We start from the raw sequence: 19501 nt of genomic DNA, 5'->3' as shown, positions 1-19501 counted from the left end.
CTGTCCTCTATTGGAATCTAAAACTAGGCAGTCTTTAAAACAAACAAAAACAGTGACGTTCCAGACAGTGGTGATGAGCGCTGCAGTGACTCGTTCTTTGTACCTGCTGGGAACCTCTGTGACCAGTGGCGGCTGAGGTCCTTGGTGTTGCAGATGGAATAAGACCCGCTCCGGTGCCCAGAAGAAGTTCCCTCCAGAAGAGAGAGGGCCAGAGGCCACCAGCCGTGAGGGGTGCTGGTGGGAAGGCTTAGGATGGGGAGGCCCCCCTGCTTGTTGGGCACATGATGGTTGAATTTCAGTGGGGGTATTATAAAGCCTGGAGAATTTGATCAGGTAGGCTAGAAAACATTAGATAAAGAGCAAAATTTGGTATTTGGTAGTATGGATGATACTGTTGAAGCCTGGGAAAGCCAGGGAGTTTGTACTTAGGCTTGAAGTGACAGCAGTTGGTAAAGAGGCCCCTTGTTTTGAAGCGTTCCCCCTAAGGGCAGAGAGGATAGACTCGACACACATGCCTCAATAAGGATTGGTGCACAGAAGATAGGAGTTTTGAAAATCAGGGGGAAGAGCTTTCCAGGTAGATGGTCAACATTGGCAAGGCTTTCCACAATGATGAAATCTAAGTCTGGATCATTATTGCAAGCACAGGGCCCAGTGTCGCAATGCAGACAGTGTCTGTGATGAGAAACACTTCTCTGGGCACCTGACTCCACTGCACATGGGGACCGTTGCCAGGCTCGGAGGTTCCAGGGCCAAGCACCTGCTGCCCTACGCCGGGAGCAGGAACCCTTCTGGGCCAATCCCCTGTGATGTTTCTCCCCCTCCCTAAACTAGCGTGTGTTCAACTTCCCTTCCCTCTCTGCCTCCTTCTCTCCCTCCCCGCCCCCCACCCCCAACCATCACCTCTTGCCTTCACCTATTTGACAAGAATTTGATTAGTGAAATAGTTATACCAGAAAAAAATAGAACTCAGACAAAACATCAGAACCAAATGAGTTCACGACAAGAGGGAGACGTTTGCCCTCTCGTTCCTGTGTTTGTGCTTCTCAGTTTCCTTTTCAATTTAAAATTGCTGCTCCGGGTCGGGCATTGTGCTCAGAGTGGAAACACAGGGATGTGCAAGACATGGCATTTCTGCCCTGGCAGTGGAAACAGACACGTGGAAAAGTCATTATACCCCAGACACAATTGCTCTACCAGAAGCATGTTCTATATTTAGGGGGAAAAAAAAATGAGTTAGGCAAAATACAGGAATGAGAATATAAAATGAAATTACGCAAATATCTAAAGATTAAAGTAAGAAATGCTGATAGCCCAGCCTCTTTCCTAATAACCAGCTCATAATGGTTCGTGACCCGCATGCTGTGTGTATGTTTTTCCCTTCCTTCCTTTCTCCTCCCTCCTTGGAGTTATTGTATTAAGTGTCATGCAGAATTGTTTTTACAACCCTTCCTATTAATTGCAAACTTGATATGGGAAATTCCCACAGGACTGTTGCTGAGTTTAAAAGAAAGAAACGTGTGAACCCCAGGTCACTTTCTGAAGATAGTCTCCTTGGCACCCAGTAAACCGGCAGAAATTAGAGACGCCTTCCTTCCTTCATCAGTTTCTTCCTTCAGCAAGTATCGTGCGCTTGAGATGAGTCAGGCTTTGCGGGTACTGTGTCCTCACTCTCCCAGAACTTCTGATGGGGGAACTGTATTTTAAACTGTTACCCCAGTGAACACATAACGGCAGTTGTGGCAAGTGTTTTGAAGCCAGAGACAGGATCTCTGAGAGAATCTGGTGAGGAGACCTCTTTGAAGGGAGGGCAGTGTGGCACACCTTGCTGATGAGGCCGTATTGAGCTGAAAACTTGGAGAGTGAGTGAGAAGCAACAGGTGAACCAGAAGGCAGACTGCAGGGCCTCCTCAGAGGAAAGAACAGTCTGTGCAAAGGGCCTGAGGTAGAGATGACTGGGTGGCCATGGAGGCGTAGGGAGAAGTGAATAAAGGGGCAAAGAGGGTGGACTGAAGCTTGGAGGTGGGCACTTTAGGCCTTGTTACAGGGTTTGAACCCTCGCCTAAGCTCCTGGAAGCCTCTGCTTCCCCTCAAGTGGGCTCAGAGGCCGAGCTGCAGAAAAAAATCATCCAGCCTCCATTCTCCTTCCTGAATCACTTATTATAAGTGACTTTATGAGCCCTGGGTTCTGAGCATTAAACATGTTCCTTCTTATATTCGATCTCAAGTTCTCCAACCACGTCTCCCTGCTCTGCACACAGGGCCATCTGTGGGCATTAAGCCAGCTTGCTTTTTATCTTCGTCCTTTGTCTTTTCCACTTAGCTGTGGCCTGTTAAGGAGCCTAATTTAGTGTCTTATTCTGACATTCACCTTGTGCTTCTCTGGCCTCAGACTCTTCTACTTCTGAACCCAAGCCTCTGCTGCAATTTGTCAGGAGAGTCCTATTTTCCCACTGTAAACTGAGAATTTAGGGTTCATTTTATATGAAACGGTAGCATTTCAACCTTTTCTGCTCTGTTCGTCGCTGGGTAAGTAGCTCTTAGCGCCTAGTCACATAGACTCTCGTTATTCAGATGGTTGTTTCTCTTGCTTGGGCTCTGTGGGTCCCCTACCCTGGTGTCCACAGACTCTGGCTGTGTGGCATCAGCAAGTAACTGGTGACCATATGAATCTTCCAGGAAAAATCACAGACACTAGGCTTATAGCGGTTCCTTCTCAATTCATTGCTCATAGTTTTGAACATCACTTTGTTTGTGGTTTGCCTGATGTTTTAAGGTTTGGTTCCTAGTCTTTTCCCCCCAGGAATTATATCATGATCTCAGCCATTTCCTTTATAGAAGTCTTTTTTCTCCATCTAACAAAATTGTTTTCTCTTTTATGAAACACAGCCTAAGCTCTTTTTTCCTCCTAGTTTTTTCCAGGATGGACTGAAAGCAGTTGAAAGCCTCAAACCTTCCATTGAAACACTTTCCACAGATCTTCACACAGTAAGTATCTTCCCTCCCATGTGAGTGTTGAAAGTATGCACTACGCACTTGGATTTGAACATTGCTCCCGTGTGATCTCGTGTTTGTATGCCGCACTGCCCAGAACGTGACTGCCCTGGAGCGCCCCCACAGAGCGTGGGGAACGGGGTTGCCACTCTATCCTCCGTCTTGGTTTTGGGGGGAAGGTTGCAGTTGTTGAGAAATGACCATGAGCTTCACCATCTTGCTGCACCTCAGCCATACTTTCTCTGCTTTGTTATGTTTTTTAAAGATCAAACAGGCCCAGGACGAAGAGAGAAGGCAGTTGATACAGCTCCGAGATATACTGAAATCAGCATTACAGGTTGAACAGAAAGAGGTGAGGGGATTTAAGTTTGAAAAATCGCTGTATTATCCTTTCATCCCTTAGTCTCGGGGGCTCTAGGACTGAAGAGGTGAGATCCAGGTCTCTGAGTGCTCCATCACTCCGGGGTTGTATTGGACAGCATGAAAATATGTAGTTTGTTCTTTGAGTTGGTTTTATAAAACCATCTTTTAAAATATGCTTATTTTGTGAGGAACCATTACCATAAGCCTTGCCTTAATGGGAGCATTTCAACAGTTGCTGCTCCGTCTGCCTTACCGTCTCTTCACATAGACCCTCGTCGTTTATATCAATTACGGTTGATTTGCTCCCCGGGGCTCGGTGGTTCCTCTGCCCTGATGTCCATGGGCCCTGCCCTTGTGGCACCAGCAGGTGACTGGTGACCATCTGAGTCTTCAAGCCCGGAGATGATGTTCCATAAAATGGGAGGAGCTCGATTTTCTGCTTTCTGATGGGTAAAAACCTTAGTTTCTTACATCATCTCTTTCATATAATTATTCCTTCTCTGTGTACTAACACATTTGCAGTGATCATTTGTATGTGGGGAGCTTAGTAGAAAAACCATTAAAAGGTACATTTTAAGGTGATTTCACATGTTTGCTACAATGCAGATATTACAATGTGAAATTTAATGCAAACCCACATCCTTGTCAATGAAATTAAGTGAATTTCAATTGTCAGTGAAATGAGTCATCTATTAAAAGACTTAGCAGAGTGTAAAGTTCACTGCTAGCATTTTGGTATGCTCTATTTTGTTTGAAGTTCTTGTACTATAACTGAATATTGTTGTTTTTCTCCCGAATGCATTTACCTTTTGTGACCGAAGTCTAGGAGAGTAAGTAGTTCAGTATTTTTAAAAAATCGTAGAACTTTGCATGCTTTCTTTATGAACTTCAAAAAATAAATATTTCTTCCGTGAAATGTCTAGTAGCAATTTTTATTTTTGTGCTTCCTCTTCCAAGAGCTGTGGGTTTTATTAAAGACCAAAGAATTTGAATGCATAACTGTTAGTGAAATGGAAGTTTTCCAAATTTCCAGTTTAGCCTTTGGGGGAGGTCACTCCTTTGTGAAGGTGAAACCACTGGCCCCCTCCCCTTCCATTGCATCACTGAGTTCTGCCTGTCTTCTGAAGCACCTCGGTGCCTGCCTCTGTTCCTCCCAGCCCCAGTGATCTGTATTGCACATTCTGTTTGAGTGACTTTTAAAAAAAATGACAGCATATATATTTGGGGGCTTGTTGGCCGTGTCCTCAAGTGTACAAATGCTTTTTTCTCCAGCTGAACCTCGAGCGGGCAGAGGAGGCCTCCCAGCCTTCTGTGCCTTGCCGGCCATCATGTCATCTCACCATATTGCTCCTTCCGTAGGCTCTTGGTAAACATGCGTCAGCTGAGTGAAAGGTTGGCAGATTGAGGTCGGATGTAGTGCTGGAAATTTCTCACAGCCTGGTGACTTCCTCCCGGGCTAGAGAAATCTAGGTCCTGATATTCCCAAACATGGAATATAAACAGCAAAAAGAGGGGGGAAAAAAGAGCTTGGAGTATGGAGACTACAGTGGCCTGATTGTAACCAGAGGAGATGGCATTGATGTAGGAACCACCAGCCCCAGAGAACTCAAGGAGGATCCCTGAAGAAGGGTCAGACCTGTGAAGCAAAACCCAGGTTTAAAATTGCGGAGAGCAGGTGCTGGGGTTCAGTAGCCTTCTGGGCACAGAGAGGGAGGCCTGTGTTTGCTTTGGCTGCCTGGGAAGAGGAGGTTATTTATAGCTTTGCAGAAAAGTGTAACAAACTTACCAGCATAGACCAGAAGTCTTTAATGGCTTGTTGTTTTTCTGGTTTTTTGTTGACCAGCCTGTCTGCCCCAGATGCACACAGGGGTCAGGTGGACCTTCTTGACCGGCTTCTCTGGCTTTACACCCAGAGATGGAACCTACCCATCCACTGGCTGTGAATGTGTTGTCTTTTCTGTGTCTCACACCCTGTGTTGCTTTTTGATGATGATATTTCATCAGCTGGACATTCTGTGAATACACTGCAAGTAGTAAAAGAAAAAAAAAGTATAAGTTAAATTTGATCTATTTTTAAATGATTTTTGTAATTGAGGTCCCTGCAGTTACAAGAATTGAACATTTGGGTACTCCTGTTGTTTAGTTCTCATTGCTTCTTTTTGGATTCTCTTCTGTGACATAGAAAAATGAAGGTGTTGATGGATTTTATTCAGTGTTTTAAAAATTCTCAATCTCCATGATTATAGTTCATAAAAATTAGGTAACATGCCCGAAAGAAGCTGCATTGTTGGCTGGTAGGACTTACCCTGTATGTCCTCTGTGGCATTTCCTGCCTGCTTTACTTCTCAGGATTTTCCAGGCACTTATTAAGTGTGACTAGTAATCAGGCCTTACAACAGCATGGCAGGGGAGGTAGTGTTAGCCCACATTTACAACTTGAGTCTGAGAAATGCACTTGCTGGAGTGAACTCAGGTTTGAGTCCTGGTCTCTTCCACTGCAGGGCTCTTCTTTTTCCAGCTGTATTATGTGACTTTAATAATATCTCTGTCAGATAGTATCTTTTAAGAAGCTACTCAGTGGGAATTCTCTGGCGGTCCAGTGGTTAGGACTCGGCGCTTTCACTGCCAGAGCTCAGGTTCAAGCCCTCGTTGGGGAACTAACATCCCACAAGCTGCGTGGCAATGGCCAAAAACAAGTGCTGCTAACGGGCAACAGGTGGTAAGAGATGTTCGCAGACCACAGCTTAGTGTTCACTTAGCAGAGCCCCACCCCGGTGTGTCCACCCTGTGTCCAGAGACCTGCCTGGGGAAGATGGGTGCAGGTGGACATCACACCCCTCCCTTGGCAGAGAGACTTGAAGCCTCCAATCTGCTCATCATGACAGTTGTCTGAACATAGACTTTCTGAGAGGCAGATGGATAAAACGTAAAAGTGTTTGTGATGTTCTAGATTCCTAGGGAGTTCAGGGATATTTCTTAGGGGTGTGTGTGTTTCTCTCCCCCTGATACTTCTCGGGTGGGTGTGTGTGTAAAATAATATGCAGCATCCTCCTTCTCCCAAGGCCTTCCCAGGTGGTGCGGTGGTAAAGAATCTGCCTGCCAGCACAGGAGACTCATGATGTGTGGGATTGATTCCTGGGTCAGGAAGATCCCCTGGAGTAGGAAGTGGCAACCCACTCCAGTGTTCTTGCCTGAAAAGTCCCATGGACAGAGGAGCCTGGCGGGCCACAGTCCATGAGTTGCAAAGAGTCAGACACGCCTGAGCGACTATGCACAGGTCATGTCCCTACCCCACTCCTGAAGATTGCAGATACGGAGTCTACTGTTCATCTGGGTGGTTTCTATCTCTGCAGGCTCCAGTGGCTAACCCTTCATAAGGCCACACAAAACTGAAAATCTTGGTTGGTGCCTGGGATCTGGGAATTTGTCTGGGTGTCACAGGACAGAGGGTATATGGGTATTGATAGACTTTTATGAGCACTTTCTGAAGCTCTGTAAAATGCCTACATAAGCTGTGTGCTTCAGACATACAAACCGTCTCCATGGGAAGGCTCACTCAGTCGGGTCTTAGGGCATCCTTGGCCCTCCTGGGAAGCACGGGTATGTTGGAGAGTCTTCGAGAGTCTGGGCATTGTGGACGCCCTGGCCAGTTGTCCGTGTTGTTAGGTGATGGATCTCCTTAGAATAAAAGGCTCTTGTCCCTTGATGTACATTCCGTTCAGCTGAAATGTTGGTTATGTGAAAGGGCCAGTTTTACTTCCTTCCCTTGATCACATGTTTTATAAATAGGTAAAGAAAGGCTGTTTTTTTTTGTTGGGTCACAATAGAAGTCACCTGGAAGGTGCTGAAATAGTTCTAAAGCAGGTTCAGTTTTATATTAGATGGATTATATTCCTCTTACAAATTTTAAATTTTATAGCTTCAGATTTGCTTGCACTTTAAAATTGGTTCAAGAAACACCTTGTCTGCAGAATAAAACAGTAATTGCTTCCCCGACCTCTGGCATCGCGTCTGATTCTGCTGAAAAGAAGAACGTCCTTTATATCCCGTTCATAAGACCTGTGAAGGGTTCTGATTAATATGCATGGTAGGAACACTTTTAGCAGTGCGTCACATGTTTCACCACTTACTTTGTTCAGGGTTTTTATTTTTTTCCCCTCCCCAGATCAATAGACATATTTCTTGGTTGTACAGTGTAGCCTTTTGACAGGTCTATTTTTAGTCTTCAGCAGAGATTCAGATAAGTGAACACTGTTTCTCCATTTCCCCTCTACTGCGTTCATTTCCAGTGATGTTTAAAGCTGGTTTGCTCTAAATGTCTAGTGCCAGTGTATGCTGCCCTTCTGAGAGAATGTGGGAACTGGGACCATTCTCATCTCATGAATGAGTTGTTTGCCTTAGTTGTTTAGGGGCATGAATCCCCATGGAAAAGGAGGATGTTTCTCCTGTCTGGGGCCTGCTTGTTCAGGCTCTGTTGTCAGTTCAGCTGTGGAATGGTTGTGCATATTATTGATTTCTCTGATGAAGATTTAAAAAAAATTTTTTTTTGCTGAATTATCTCACCTATATTTCAGAGTTTAAAAAGTCAGTGCAAGACAGCCCATGTTCATGGATTGGAAAACTTACTATTCTTAGGATGGCAGTATGCCCCCAAATTGATCTACAGATTCAGTGCCATCCCTATCAAAATAAAATCCCAGCTGCCTATTTGCAGAAATCCGCAGGCTGATTCTAAATTCATACAGAAATGCAAAAGGAAGGACCCAGAATGGCCAAAGCAGTCCCGAAAAAGAAGAATAAAGTTGGAGGACTCAGCCTTTCTGGTTTCAGAACTTACCACAAAGCTGTAGAAGTCAGGACAGTGTGGCACTGACGTGAAGATGGGCACATAAATCAGTGAAACCCTCACATTTACGGTCAGTGGGTTTTCAGCAAAGGTGTTAAGACAGTGCAATGAGAAGGGCTTTCCTGGTGGCTCAGATGGTCACGAACCTGCCTGCCGTGCAGGAGACCTGCGTTCAATCCCTGGGTCGGAAGATCCCCTGGAGGAGGTAATGGCAACCCACTCCTGTGCTCTTGCCTGGAGAATTCCATGGGCAGAGGAGCCTGGTGGGCTACAGTTCGTGGGGTCAGACAAGAGCCAGACACGACTGAGTGACTTTCACTTTCCAATGAGGAAAGAGTCGTCTTTTCAGTAGATGACGCTGAGACAGGATAGCCAGAGTGAAAGAATGCATTTGGCCCCTGCCTTGCGCCGTAATAAGGAATTAGTTCAAGAAGGCTGGAGTTTGCCGGGTGTGGTGGAATGGGCCAGATTCTCAGCTGATGGGGTGGACGGTCTGCCCCGAGGGATGCCCACGGCCCCGCTGCTGGGGTGCGTGGGGTCAGAAGGAGGGTGGCATTCACGTTTGTTATGTCCCAGGTATTCACACAGGTGGTCTCCCTCGAGCCTTCCTAGGTTTAGGGTCCTGACTAGCAGTTGTCTCCTGTTTTCCCGGGAGGAAGCTGAGGTGGGGAGCTTAGTAACTTGCCCAAGGAAAGAGGCAGAATGTTGCTTTTGTGAGTTTTGCTTGAAAGCCTCGCCTCTGTCAGCACGCTGTGTTTCCTTTCTTCCCAAAGGCTGCTTTTGCTGCACCAGGAGCTTCTTGCCATTGTCAGAGATTTAAGGCTTGTAAATAAGTGAAATCTAAGTAACTTCTTAAGTCACTTGCAGACAGCCCCTTCTTCTTTCAGCCAGTTTGGGGATGCCGGTGTTTGTCATCTCCCTCTCCAGCCTTTTGGTGGCATTTATGGGTCCCAGGATATGAATTGTATGTCCCTTTTTGGATGTGTTTAAGAGGGGAAACTCTCTAATTAAAAAAAAACCTTTTTTTTGTAAGGGCGTAAGTGTCTTTGTATGTTGCCTTTTGAAAGTTGGAATCTGGACAGGATTAAAAACAACTCACTTCTTAACCCTTTTCAGGATTTGCAAATGCGCCAGAGCACAGCCTATAGTTTACACCAGCCTCAGGGGAACAAGGAGCATGGCACAGAGCGCACCGGCAACCTCTACAAGAAGAGTGACGGGTGCGTAGATGGGGTCGCTAAAGGCTAGGGGTGTGCGTGTGTGTGTAGACGGCGTCGCTACAGGCTAGGAGTGTGCGTGTGTGTGTGTAGACGGCATCGCTACAGGCTAGGGGTGTGCGTGTGTGTGTGTAGACGGCATCGCTACAGGCTTGGGGTGTGCATAGGAGTGTGCGTGTGTGTGTAGACGGCATCGCTACAGGCTAGGAGTGTGCGTGTGTGTGTAGACGGCGTCACTACAGGCTAGGAGTGTGCGTGTGTGTGTGTAGACGGTGTCGCTACAGGCTAGGGGTGTGCGTGTGTGTGTAGACAGCATTGCTACAGGCTAGGGGTGTGCGTAGGAGTGTGCGTGTATGTGTAGACAGTGTCGCTACAGGCTAGGGGTGTGCGTGTGTGTGTGTAGATGGCGTCGCTACAGGCTAGGGGTGTGCGTGTGTGTGTAGACGGCGTTGCTACAGGCTAGGAGTGTGCATGTGTGTGTGTAGACGGTGTCACTATAGGCTAGGGGTGTGCGTAGGGGTGTGTGTGTGTGTGTAGATGGCATCGCTACAGGCTGGGGTGTGCATGTGTGTATGTAGATGGTGTTGCTACAGGCTAGGGGTGTGCGTAGGGGTGTGAGTGTGTGTAGACAGGGTCACTACAGGCTAGGGGTATATGTAGGGGTGTGTGTTTGTGTGTAGACAGCGTTGCTACAGGCTAGGGGTGTGCATAGGGGTGTGTGTGTGTAGACAGCATCGCTATAGGCTAGGGGTGTATGCAGGGGTGTGTGTATGTGTAGATGGTGTTGCTACAGGCTAGGGATGTGTGTAGGGGTGTGTGTGTGTGTGTAGACGGCATTGCTACAGGCTAGGGGTGTGCGTAGGGGTGTGTGTGTAGAGACCGTGTCGCTAGAGGCTTAGGATGTGTGTGTACACGTAGATGGCGTCACTAGAGGCTCAGGGTGTGTGTGTGTGTAGACAGTGTTGCTAGAGGCTCATGGTGTGTGCGCACACTTAGCATCGCTAGAGGCTTGGGGTGTGTGTGTGTGTAGATGGCATTGCTAGAGGCTTGGTATGTGTGTGTGCACAGACTGCGTTGCTAAAGGCTCAGGGGATGGGTGTATGTGTGTGTGTAGATGGCATCGCTAGAAGCTCAGGGTATGTGTACATGCATAGATGGTGTCGCTAGAGGCTCGGGGAGGGGGTGTGTGTGTGTGTTTGTGTGTGTGTGTGCAGATGGCATTGCTAGAGGCTTGGGGGGTGGTGTGTGTGTATATTGTCCTGCGTCCACAATCTGAACTCCTTATCTTTCCCCATGTATCTGTAAGGATCCGAAAAGTGTGGCAGAAAAGGAAGTGTTCGGTGAAAAACGGCTTTCTGACCATATCCCATGGCACTGTAAGTATCCTCTCATCACGGTCCCCATGGTAATGGGATGAGAGGTGCGGGCTGGAGGCCTGGGGAGGGGACCCAGCCCTGGGTGCTGGCCCTGAGGGTGCATTTTAAGCACATTTCCTGCTGAGAAGAGCTTGTCTGGGTTCCTCCTCTGTTTGGTACACCTGCTGCTTGTTCACGGTTCCCTGATCAGGGGCTCTTGCTGCCTAACAGCGTCAGGAACATCTGAGGAGTCGGGTGGTCTGTGTTTGGAAATTGAACGTCGCACTTGGGATGATTTCTTCTTTTCCATTAGAGGAAAACAGGCAGTCAGGACTCTGGGAATCAGAAACCTAAGAGAGGAGAGATTTCAGTAACTTCATTGTAGACACACTGCACCCAGCCTTCATCAAGTTCTTTTCTCCAATCCTGTATACAGTTGCCCACGTAGGAAACTGAGCCAACATAGGCTGAGCCAATTGGAAAACCAGTTGGAACAGGATGGTTGGCTAATCTGGCTTGCAGAGACTGGGACTTATAACCACAGTTACAGACACGGCCCTTGTCCGTGGTGGTCTTGAGGCTTGTTAGCACCTTACCGGGTGTGGACGTGGGATCTAGTGAAAGGCATGGAGGCTGGTAGACATTTGTTAAACGTCTAGAGGCGGAGTTGGTGGTCCTTTTGCTATGACCAAGGATGCTGGTGGTGGCCTGTGTTCCCACGCTCCTGACCGCAGGCCCATATTGGAGAAGAGCCTTCTTTCCCCCACCATCACCAGCTCCCGGGGGACGGGCAGAGCTGGGCAGGAGCTCACACAGGCTCTCTGGGTGCCCAGACAGAGCTCATGGCTCAGTGTGGTTCCAGGGAAACGGCCCTTGTCCATGTTGAGGAGTAAGGAGACAGAGTAAACCCCACTTGAAGGATGGCACTGCGGCATGGGCTGTGTTCCACTGGGAGCGGTGGCCTCCTTCGTGTCCTCTGACCCTGTGTGGTGAGGGAGAGACCATAGAGCTGGTGGGTGCCAAGAGTCAGGAGGGGTCTCTGGGGACCTCCGACCTGGGGGTGGAGTGGGGCTCCCGCCTGGGCAGTTGAAGGTCATTTCTCTAAAATCCAGCCTTCATGGGCCTTCTTTACAGTTACCTCATCCTATGGGGCCTTGCAGTCTGGGTCCTGATGTGAAGTTCTGTCCATATAGGGGTGTGTGTGTGTGTGTGGGTGTGTGGGTGGGTGTGTGGGTGTGTGTGTGTGTGGGGGTGTCTGTCCATATAGGGGTCTGTGTGTGTATGTGTGTATCAGTCAGGGTGTCTGTCCATATAGGGGTGTGTGTGTATGTCTCTGTGTGTGTGTGTATCTGTGTGTGTGTGTGTGTCAGGGTGACAGTGCTGTAGACTAAGGAAAGCAGATTGATTCAGTCATCAAGCTTCCTTAACGTGGAGACTGGAAAAAATGGAGGAAGGCCAGGTTCCCTTCCTGCCTTAACACCTGTGATTCTGTGGTTTGCTTTCCAGCTGTTCTCTACTCTGTTTTAACTCAGGTTTACTGTCTCAGTAAATGTTATAAAGTAAGACTGGGTTTCCCTGCATGCTTGTTTACAGCCCTAAAGTCATCGGGTCTCTTCAGCTTCATTGGCGTGTCCACGAGACCCAGGGCCTCAGCTTGAACCAAAGAGTGGTTCTGCCTGCACTTCAGAGATGACAACAGGCCTGGTCATTTCTGGTAATCCTTTGCTGACAACATTGGTTCTCATCACTTCTGTTGCTTGAGCTTCCCCTTAAAAGATACAGAGGCTTAGTTTTCTTTAAACGTTGCCGGTTGTCCCAGTTTTCAGCAGATAGTGCAGTTATAACCAGCTTTACTAGCGTGGTGACAGCTCAGCTCGCCACACCACCGCGTGTTGAGTGAGCGCTTCCTCTTTGGGGTTTTTGCTGCAGGGAGTCCTTCTCTCTGGATGCCTCCTCCTGCCTTTAGCTGCCTGGCCTCGATGACCTCTGCCTCCAGCCCAGAAGAGTGGCAGGTGGGGGCTTCGTTCCTCTGCCTCCCCTGGGAAACAAGTCAGCCCTACATGCTGCAGAAGGCAGACCCCAGCACCCCAGTGCCACGGCACCCACGGAGCGTTCACACGTGAATGAACCCCCACTGAGAAAGGAGAGAGGCCTGTTTGGTTTGGTCTGGTTTGAATCTGGCTCCTTGTGTAGCTTACCTGTTCAGCCAGCATCTCCCTTAGTGTGCTAATTTATCGTCAGGAAAAAAAAAAGGGCAGTTTTTCCAAGACTCGACCAAGTAAATGGGAATCTTAAAATCAGAATCTACCACCCAGCTGAGAATCAGGTCTTTAAGTCGTGTGGAAGCTTGGGATGTATTCGCATTGTTAGGAAAGCTAGTTTCTTCCCAGGGAGCCGGCAGCCTTTGGTACACGAGATTATTGTCTTCTGTGTTTCAGTGGAGGGGCAATGATGACATCCGGGGTGGATTCAGTAGGAAGCCCAAGTTGGCATTCCCCGTTAGCCAAGGCTAATTGTGTTTTCTGGCACCAGAAAGAAGTTATCCTTGGGACAAAATGGCTCTAATTAGATATCCTCCTTGCCAGATTCATCACTTTGCCACACTGCCAAAGATTGGAGACTGCATCAAGCTAGAAGAGAAAAGTCTGTTGGCTCTTAAAAAAATCTTAAAAAAAATTTAATGATTATCAATCAGGCAGAAGGAAGAATATAAGCTTCCTTTTTAAAAGCCTGACAAATTGGGGGGAAAATGGAGTAGCCTGATTAAAATGGAGCCTCACTAATAACCCATGTCTTCACAGCAGACACTTAGGGCTGTAGGTCTGTTTCTGCTCCTTCCTTAGTTTTTTCCTACTAAACTAGGGCTCTTCAAATTAGGCCTTCAAGAAACACTGGTATCTGATGAACTAGATGGACCTGTTCTACAGCTGAATTTTAATGATGGGAGCGTTGCCCCCAAAATTGTAGCATGGAGGGAATTTAATGGATAGAATGTTCTCTGCTTAAAATTTTTCTCCCATGAATTTTTTGGACAGCTTTGCTGACAAGCTCGTCATTAATCTGAATGGGCCAGTAGCAAGCCCTTGTTAGTGTAAAACTTGGAACAGCTCAGTGTGGTCGGCTTCTGTGTGTCGTGGTCCATTCTCACGGTTATCCTTTTGGACTGGTAGCCACATTCACTCTATCATCATTCCTATTTCATAGATAGGCACTGGATATTTTTCCAGTGTTTTGTGTATCTCATGACGCACTCACAGTGAAGTCAGAAGTCTGTCTTTGAGAGGAGCTGTGTCTCAGTAAGAATGGACCGCTTTCCAACTGCCCAGGGAAAACGAAAGAACGCAGGTTGGAGGCGGACAGACGGAGGGGAGCGCTCACTCCAGTGTGGTTCTTTGCTGCACTCGGGACACCGAGAGATAATCCAGATGTGGCTCTGCTTCCCAGGAAGCCATGTCGAGGGCCGTCAGGAGCTTGGGCTCCGGGGCCGGGCTGCCTGGTTCCAGAGTTGGCGTCACTGCTCCCAAACTGCGCCTGCATCATCAGATTTACTGTCAGGCTCCCTTTCTTAGTAAATGGTGGAGCATTTCCTCTCTAGGAGAATTAAATGAGTGAGTTCTTTAAAAATGCTTTCAGCAGTGCCTGCCTCATATAAGCACATACGATAATAACCACAAGAATAGCAGCAACTGAGTAAAAGTATCTGTTCTTACTCAAAATCATCTTCTCGTCCATGGAAGCGTTTCTGCACTGACCACGATCTGCCATCACCCCTTTCACCGCTCCTGTATCTAGATTCAGTGGACACCAGCACTTGGAAGTAGTCCAAGAGTGTCCCCTGAGTGCACCTGAACCGTTGTGGGATCCCGAGAGGTAACACAGTAGATGGATGCCTCTTGTGGGCCAAGCCCCTTGGGGAGGCGCTTGGTTGCAATTGTGGTGGTGTGGGCTCCTACTGTAGAAATATACCATTAGGTCTCCTGGTTCCCGACGAGCCAGTTAACTCTCCTGATACAGATCTGAAACTGGATTTATGGTGCTTGGGACAGATCTGAAACTGGATTTATGGTGCTTGGGATTGTCGAGGTGTGCTGGATCAGGCCGAGCATAGTGTCTTAAAGCATGGATTTCTGATGACCCAGGGCGTCTGTTGGGCATCTGCTGTGATGGACAGCCCGTGATTTCCACGTGAGGGATGAGGGCAGCATGGCCATGACCGGGAGACTCCAGCCCATCCCTGTCTGTCCAGCTCCTGCTCACCCCCAAGTTCCTTTTATCCAATTCTTGTTCATGCTGCCGGGGTCAGCCTTCTTGGAATGGAGACCCTCACTCTCGACTCCGAGCTCAGTGGAGGTGGGTCTGTACACGCTGGTCTGCCCAGGTGTGGATGCGTGTGAGTGTGTCTCGGTTAGTCCCGCATCCAGGCGTCTGCCACTTCTTGCCTCGTCTGGTGGCCTTGGGAAGGGTGAGTAGGAACGGCTGAACTCTAAGACATTGGATTCAGTCTCTGTTTTAGCAGCGTGGTGGGTGGTAAGACAAGCCATTCATACTGGGAGGTTTCTCCAAGATTTCCGAGGGCATTTTGCCATTTGGAATTGTTTTTTTTCTGAAATTATCTTCTTATCCTCTGCCCTTTGCTTTCTGGGAACTAGGTATGATAGTTTTTGAGATGGTAGTAAAGTAGTCATTTTTGCCACGTCTCTGACAAAAGGGTGCTGTGATCTCTTGTTACCATTGTGCGTGGAGTGGGGAGGGGATACATATGTGAATGAGGGGGGTTTTGTGGAAAGTTCAGTCACAGATGGCTGGCATTAAGGATCATGAATTTATCATCTGTCATTATTTCAGAAAGCCGGGGATATGATTTCACTATTATGTTTGTGCCCTGAGATTACTCTCCCTGAAAGTGCTCAGGAAAACACTTTGAGGTCACTAGAAGCTGATCTGGGAGCCCGTGTTCCCAGCTGATCAGGACGGAGTGCCTCTGGGCTTTGGCCAGGGAGCATTTTGATCTCAGGGAGCCCACTGCCCTTGGACCTCAAAGCTGGCCCAGCATCACTTGTCCCCCGACACGGGTGGGGGTGTGGGCCCCCGAGTGTCCCTTGCAGGGAGGGGCAGCTGCCCCCTGGGAGCCGAGACCCAGGGACACCCTGCCAGGTGCCTGTGTTGTGCCTTCCGGAGAAAGCCTGCCTTCTGGTCACTGTTTTTGCAGCCCCGAGACACCCTGTTCTTGCTGCATTTAGATGAGGAATGATGCTGTGGTTTCCCATTCCTTTCTACGCAGATCTATTTTTATTTTTTGTTTTTGTCTTTCAACAGGCTAACCGGCCTCCCGCAAAGCTTAACCTGTTAACCTGCCAAGTGAAAACCAACCCTGAGGAGAAGAAGTGTTTTGACCTAATTTCACGTAAGCTTCTTTCTCAGACACTCTGCTGCAGAGAAATTATTTTAAACTCTCGTCTAGGGCATCAACCCCATTTCAAACAGTGCATTTTGGAGAATTGGTTTTCATGGAGAAATGCCTTTTTTCTGGTGACTGCATCCTCTCTTTCCCCCGTGGTGACCACGGTCAGCTTGCCGGTCTCTTGGGTTCAGGACATGAAGCTGCTCCACTCGGGGGCTCTGTAAACCCGCCACACCCTCTCCACTTCCCTGGCCTCCGGTTTCCTCTTTGTAAACAAGGAGATTGTGCTAGATCAACCCTCCAGCCTACAGTCTTTCTACTGTGAAAACAGGGTGACTCTGTCTTCAGAGCTCCTCTGACTTGGGGGATGTTAGAAACGCTGCCATATTGGTGTGATGCGGCCCCCAGCAGAGCCCTTGAGACCCCCCAGGCTGGAAATCAATTTGTTTTTCCACCATAAAATCAGCATTTCTGTTCCTGAGTGCTGCTTGTTTTGGGGGCACATCCAGAAGAACCCCATACACCGCTCCTTTGTGGCGTGAGGCCTCTCGACCTCCCCTGAAGATAAATGCTGTCTCATTAGCCTCCGTCTCTCCTCAGATCGTGAGGCTTTTAAAGACATGTGTGGAGTTGTATTATTGAGGCTGAGGAGTTTACTATGTAGTCTAATGCTCACAGCCCCCGGGACAATCAAGGGAGACAGGGCAAAGTGAGAAGACCCTGGCCTGATGAGCCTCCTGAGAGGCAGGGGAATCAGCCTCCTGAGAGGCCGGGGATCGGCCTCCGGCCTGACTCTGCCTGACTCTTCGGGCTGAGTGAGTTGCTGGGGGCACACATCACTAAGACACCTTTGTTCTCTTAACACACGTGGGTGGTTGGGAAACACAAGTCAAGCTACAGATGGTTAGCAAGGGTGCAGTTTCAGGTGTGGGTCCACCAAGCCCCCAGGAGCACCCATTCCTCCTGAGCCTCACCCTGCAAAGCCAGCTTGGCTTTCTCACCCATTGAGCCCAGAAGAGGAACAGATGGACTGCCGGCTTCAGTCATTTCCCCACAGGATCCTCCTTTACCCATCTTTCCCCCAGAGGGGGATTGCCGTGCTGATCAAGCTGTCTGTGAGCCTGGCTGCTCAAGGAGGATGTTCCTGTGGCCAGGCCAGCCCTTCCGAGAGCACGTCCACCCCTTTGCCCTCAATACCCTCTCCCCTCCCCCCTCATTTACAAATCCAAGTCCTGAGCTGTTGGCCTCAGATCACATGGTCCACTCAGTGGGGTGGGAGGAGGAGGAGCTGGAGACGGTCTGGGTCAGTCCCCTGAGTGGGATGGACCCTCCGGGTCCACATGGAGGGCAGGTGGCCAGCTGGAGCCCGAGCCCGCAGTGGAGGAGCAGCCCAGCCCGGGACCCGGCATAGCAGGGCTCCAACCGCATCCTCTTGCTCTTCTCCCTCCCACTGAAGCAGCTAGAAACTTCTTGGTGTAAAGGCATCTTATTTAGTGTGCATGCCAGGGAATTCTTATTTGGCAATCTTCATGGAGAATTTCCCCTGCTCCCCACCGTTCCCGTGCTAGAGCACAGAATTAGCTATAGACGTGGATTGCTCTGCCCCCCACTCCCCATCTCCTTGATTTTCCTTGGGGCCTGGCCTGGTCTGACAGTGAAGTGACTTGGGGAGAATGGAGGGTGTTAGCCTGATGTCAGACTGGGGCCTCTGGACAACCTGCCATGGCCAGGGCTTCCCCAGGACCTGGGTTCTGCTTGGGATGGGTGAGGCCCTGCACCCCAGGTAGACTGGAGGCGGGGAAAATGCCCTCTCCTCTCTTCCCAGCATCAGGCAGCGACACCCCACTCGGCCACTAACATCTGCACTGCAGGATCAAGTTTATTTTTCTGAACTTGACACGTTCTCTTAAACCCTGTTCCTTTCCTCAGTAATGGGGGTGGGGGTGAGGTTTCCCCTGGGTGTCAGAAGAAGGGCAGGAGGAGGCTGGAACCTGGAGTCAGAAAACCTGGCGCACTCGTTCCTACTCCTTCACCTCTTGCGGCCTCAGCTTCCTCTCGGCCAGTGCACCAGAAGTCTCCTGAGGACTCAAGCGCCTGCATGAGTGTAATAACAGCGGAGGCTGGAGATGCTGTGTTTGCGCACTTTGAGGGGCACAGACGTTTGTTGTGAACCCAGGGTATAAGCCCGGCCTGGCCCTGCCCTCCTGGCCACAGAATTTGGATCTCCCTCACCCCTTTTTCTTTCCTTTTTTGTGTTTTAAATTTAACTTTCTTTTTTACTTTGTTCTGGACCGATTGTAGGCAGAATTTCTTTACATCCCTTATCCAGCCCTGCTAATACTGACAGCTTAGTACAGAACTGCCTAATGCCATTAGCTACTTAGTATTAGTCACTCAGTTATGTCCGACTCTTTGCGACCCCGTGGACTGTAGCCCACCAGGCTCCTCTGTCCGCGGGATTCTCCAGGCAAGGATACTGGGGTGATCCTATCCCAGGGGATCTATCTTCCTGACCCAGGGATCAAACCTGTGTGTTCTGCATTGCAGGCAGATTCTTTCACGTCCAGGCCATGTCTGGAGCTGTGAAAGCCAGGATGTTTGCATGGCTGCGATGCCCGTAACTGAGAATCTTATTCACATTTTACCATTTCTTCTGTTAGCGTCCTTTTTCTGTTCCAGAGCTTCACGTTGCTCCTGCTATTTTGTCCTAGTCTCCTACAGCCTATAGCAGTCCTGTATCTTTCCTCCTCTTTTGTTACTTTGATACTTTGAAAATTATTGATCAGCTTTTTGGTCACCTGGCTCTCAGTTTGTGTTCCTCTGATGCTTTCCCACAACTGGACTGAGGTTACACATTTTGGGCTAAGAACCCAGAAAGCTTGTAAGATCCTTGCTTTAGAGAGGGCTTTTATACTATTCAAAGGGCCATAGCAATTGGGACCAACTCTGTAGCAAGTTAAAAAAAAAAAAAGACTGGTTCTCTTTAGACTTGAATGGAAGAACCAAGGCGGCTCGATAATTTGCATCACAAAGCCACAATTTCCGAGCTAGGGCCTGCCTGTGAAGGGGTGGGAGTGCCTGATTGTACACAAATCATTGACTTCCCAGCGGAGTTTAGACTCTTCCTGAGGTTAATTACAAACCACTTTCTTTTGGAATTGTGTGTGAATTACTGTCCAGGCTTACAATTGACAAAAACCCCCTCCTTGCCCTGCAGATGACAGGACGTACCACTTTCAAGCCGAGGACGAACCAGAATGTCAAATGTAAGTTACACAGCAGAGGATCCTGGGATGGGCCATTGTCCTTGGGATTTAACAGAGCG

At 48.7% G+C, this 19501-nt stretch overlaps 1 protein-coding gene across 4 annotated transcripts in view; it reads left to right on the top strand.

Moving 5' to 3' along the window:
- ASAP2 (ArfGAP with SH3 domain, ankyrin repeat and PH domain 2) overlaps positions 1-19501 on the top strand; it is a 156203-nt gene that overhangs the window by 99656 nt on the left and 37046 nt on the right. For 2 of the 4 annotated variants that reach the window (XM_040224953.1, XM_040224955.1), the window contains exons 8-14: positions 2913-2988; positions 3260-3346; positions 4179-4187; positions 9320-9423; positions 10727-10796; positions 16092-16179; positions 19394-19442. In XM_040224953.1, coding sequence (XP_040080887.1) covers positions 2913-2988; positions 3260-3346; positions 4179-4187; positions 9320-9423; positions 10727-10796; positions 16092-16179; positions 19394-19442 — 483 coding nt within the window. The remainder of the gene's footprint in view (positions 1-2912; positions 2989-3259; positions 3347-4178; positions 4188-9319; positions 9424-10726; positions 10797-16091; positions 16180-19393; positions 19443-19501) is intronic. The other 2 variants (XM_040224954.1, XM_040224956.1) reach the window with 1 other exon arrangement.

This window comes from Oryx dammah, unplaced genomic scaffold (genome assembly GCF_014754425.2).
Source record: "Oryx dammah isolate SB20612 unplaced genomic scaffold, SCBI_Odam_1.1 HiC_scaffold_25, whole genome shotgun sequence".
NCBI classification, from domain to species: domain Eukaryota; kingdom Metazoa; phylum Chordata; class Mammalia; order Artiodactyla; family Bovidae; genus Oryx; species Oryx dammah.
The sequence above is the reverse complement of the archived record's forward strand: the minus strand, read 5'-3'. Positions and strand labels throughout refer to the sequence as shown.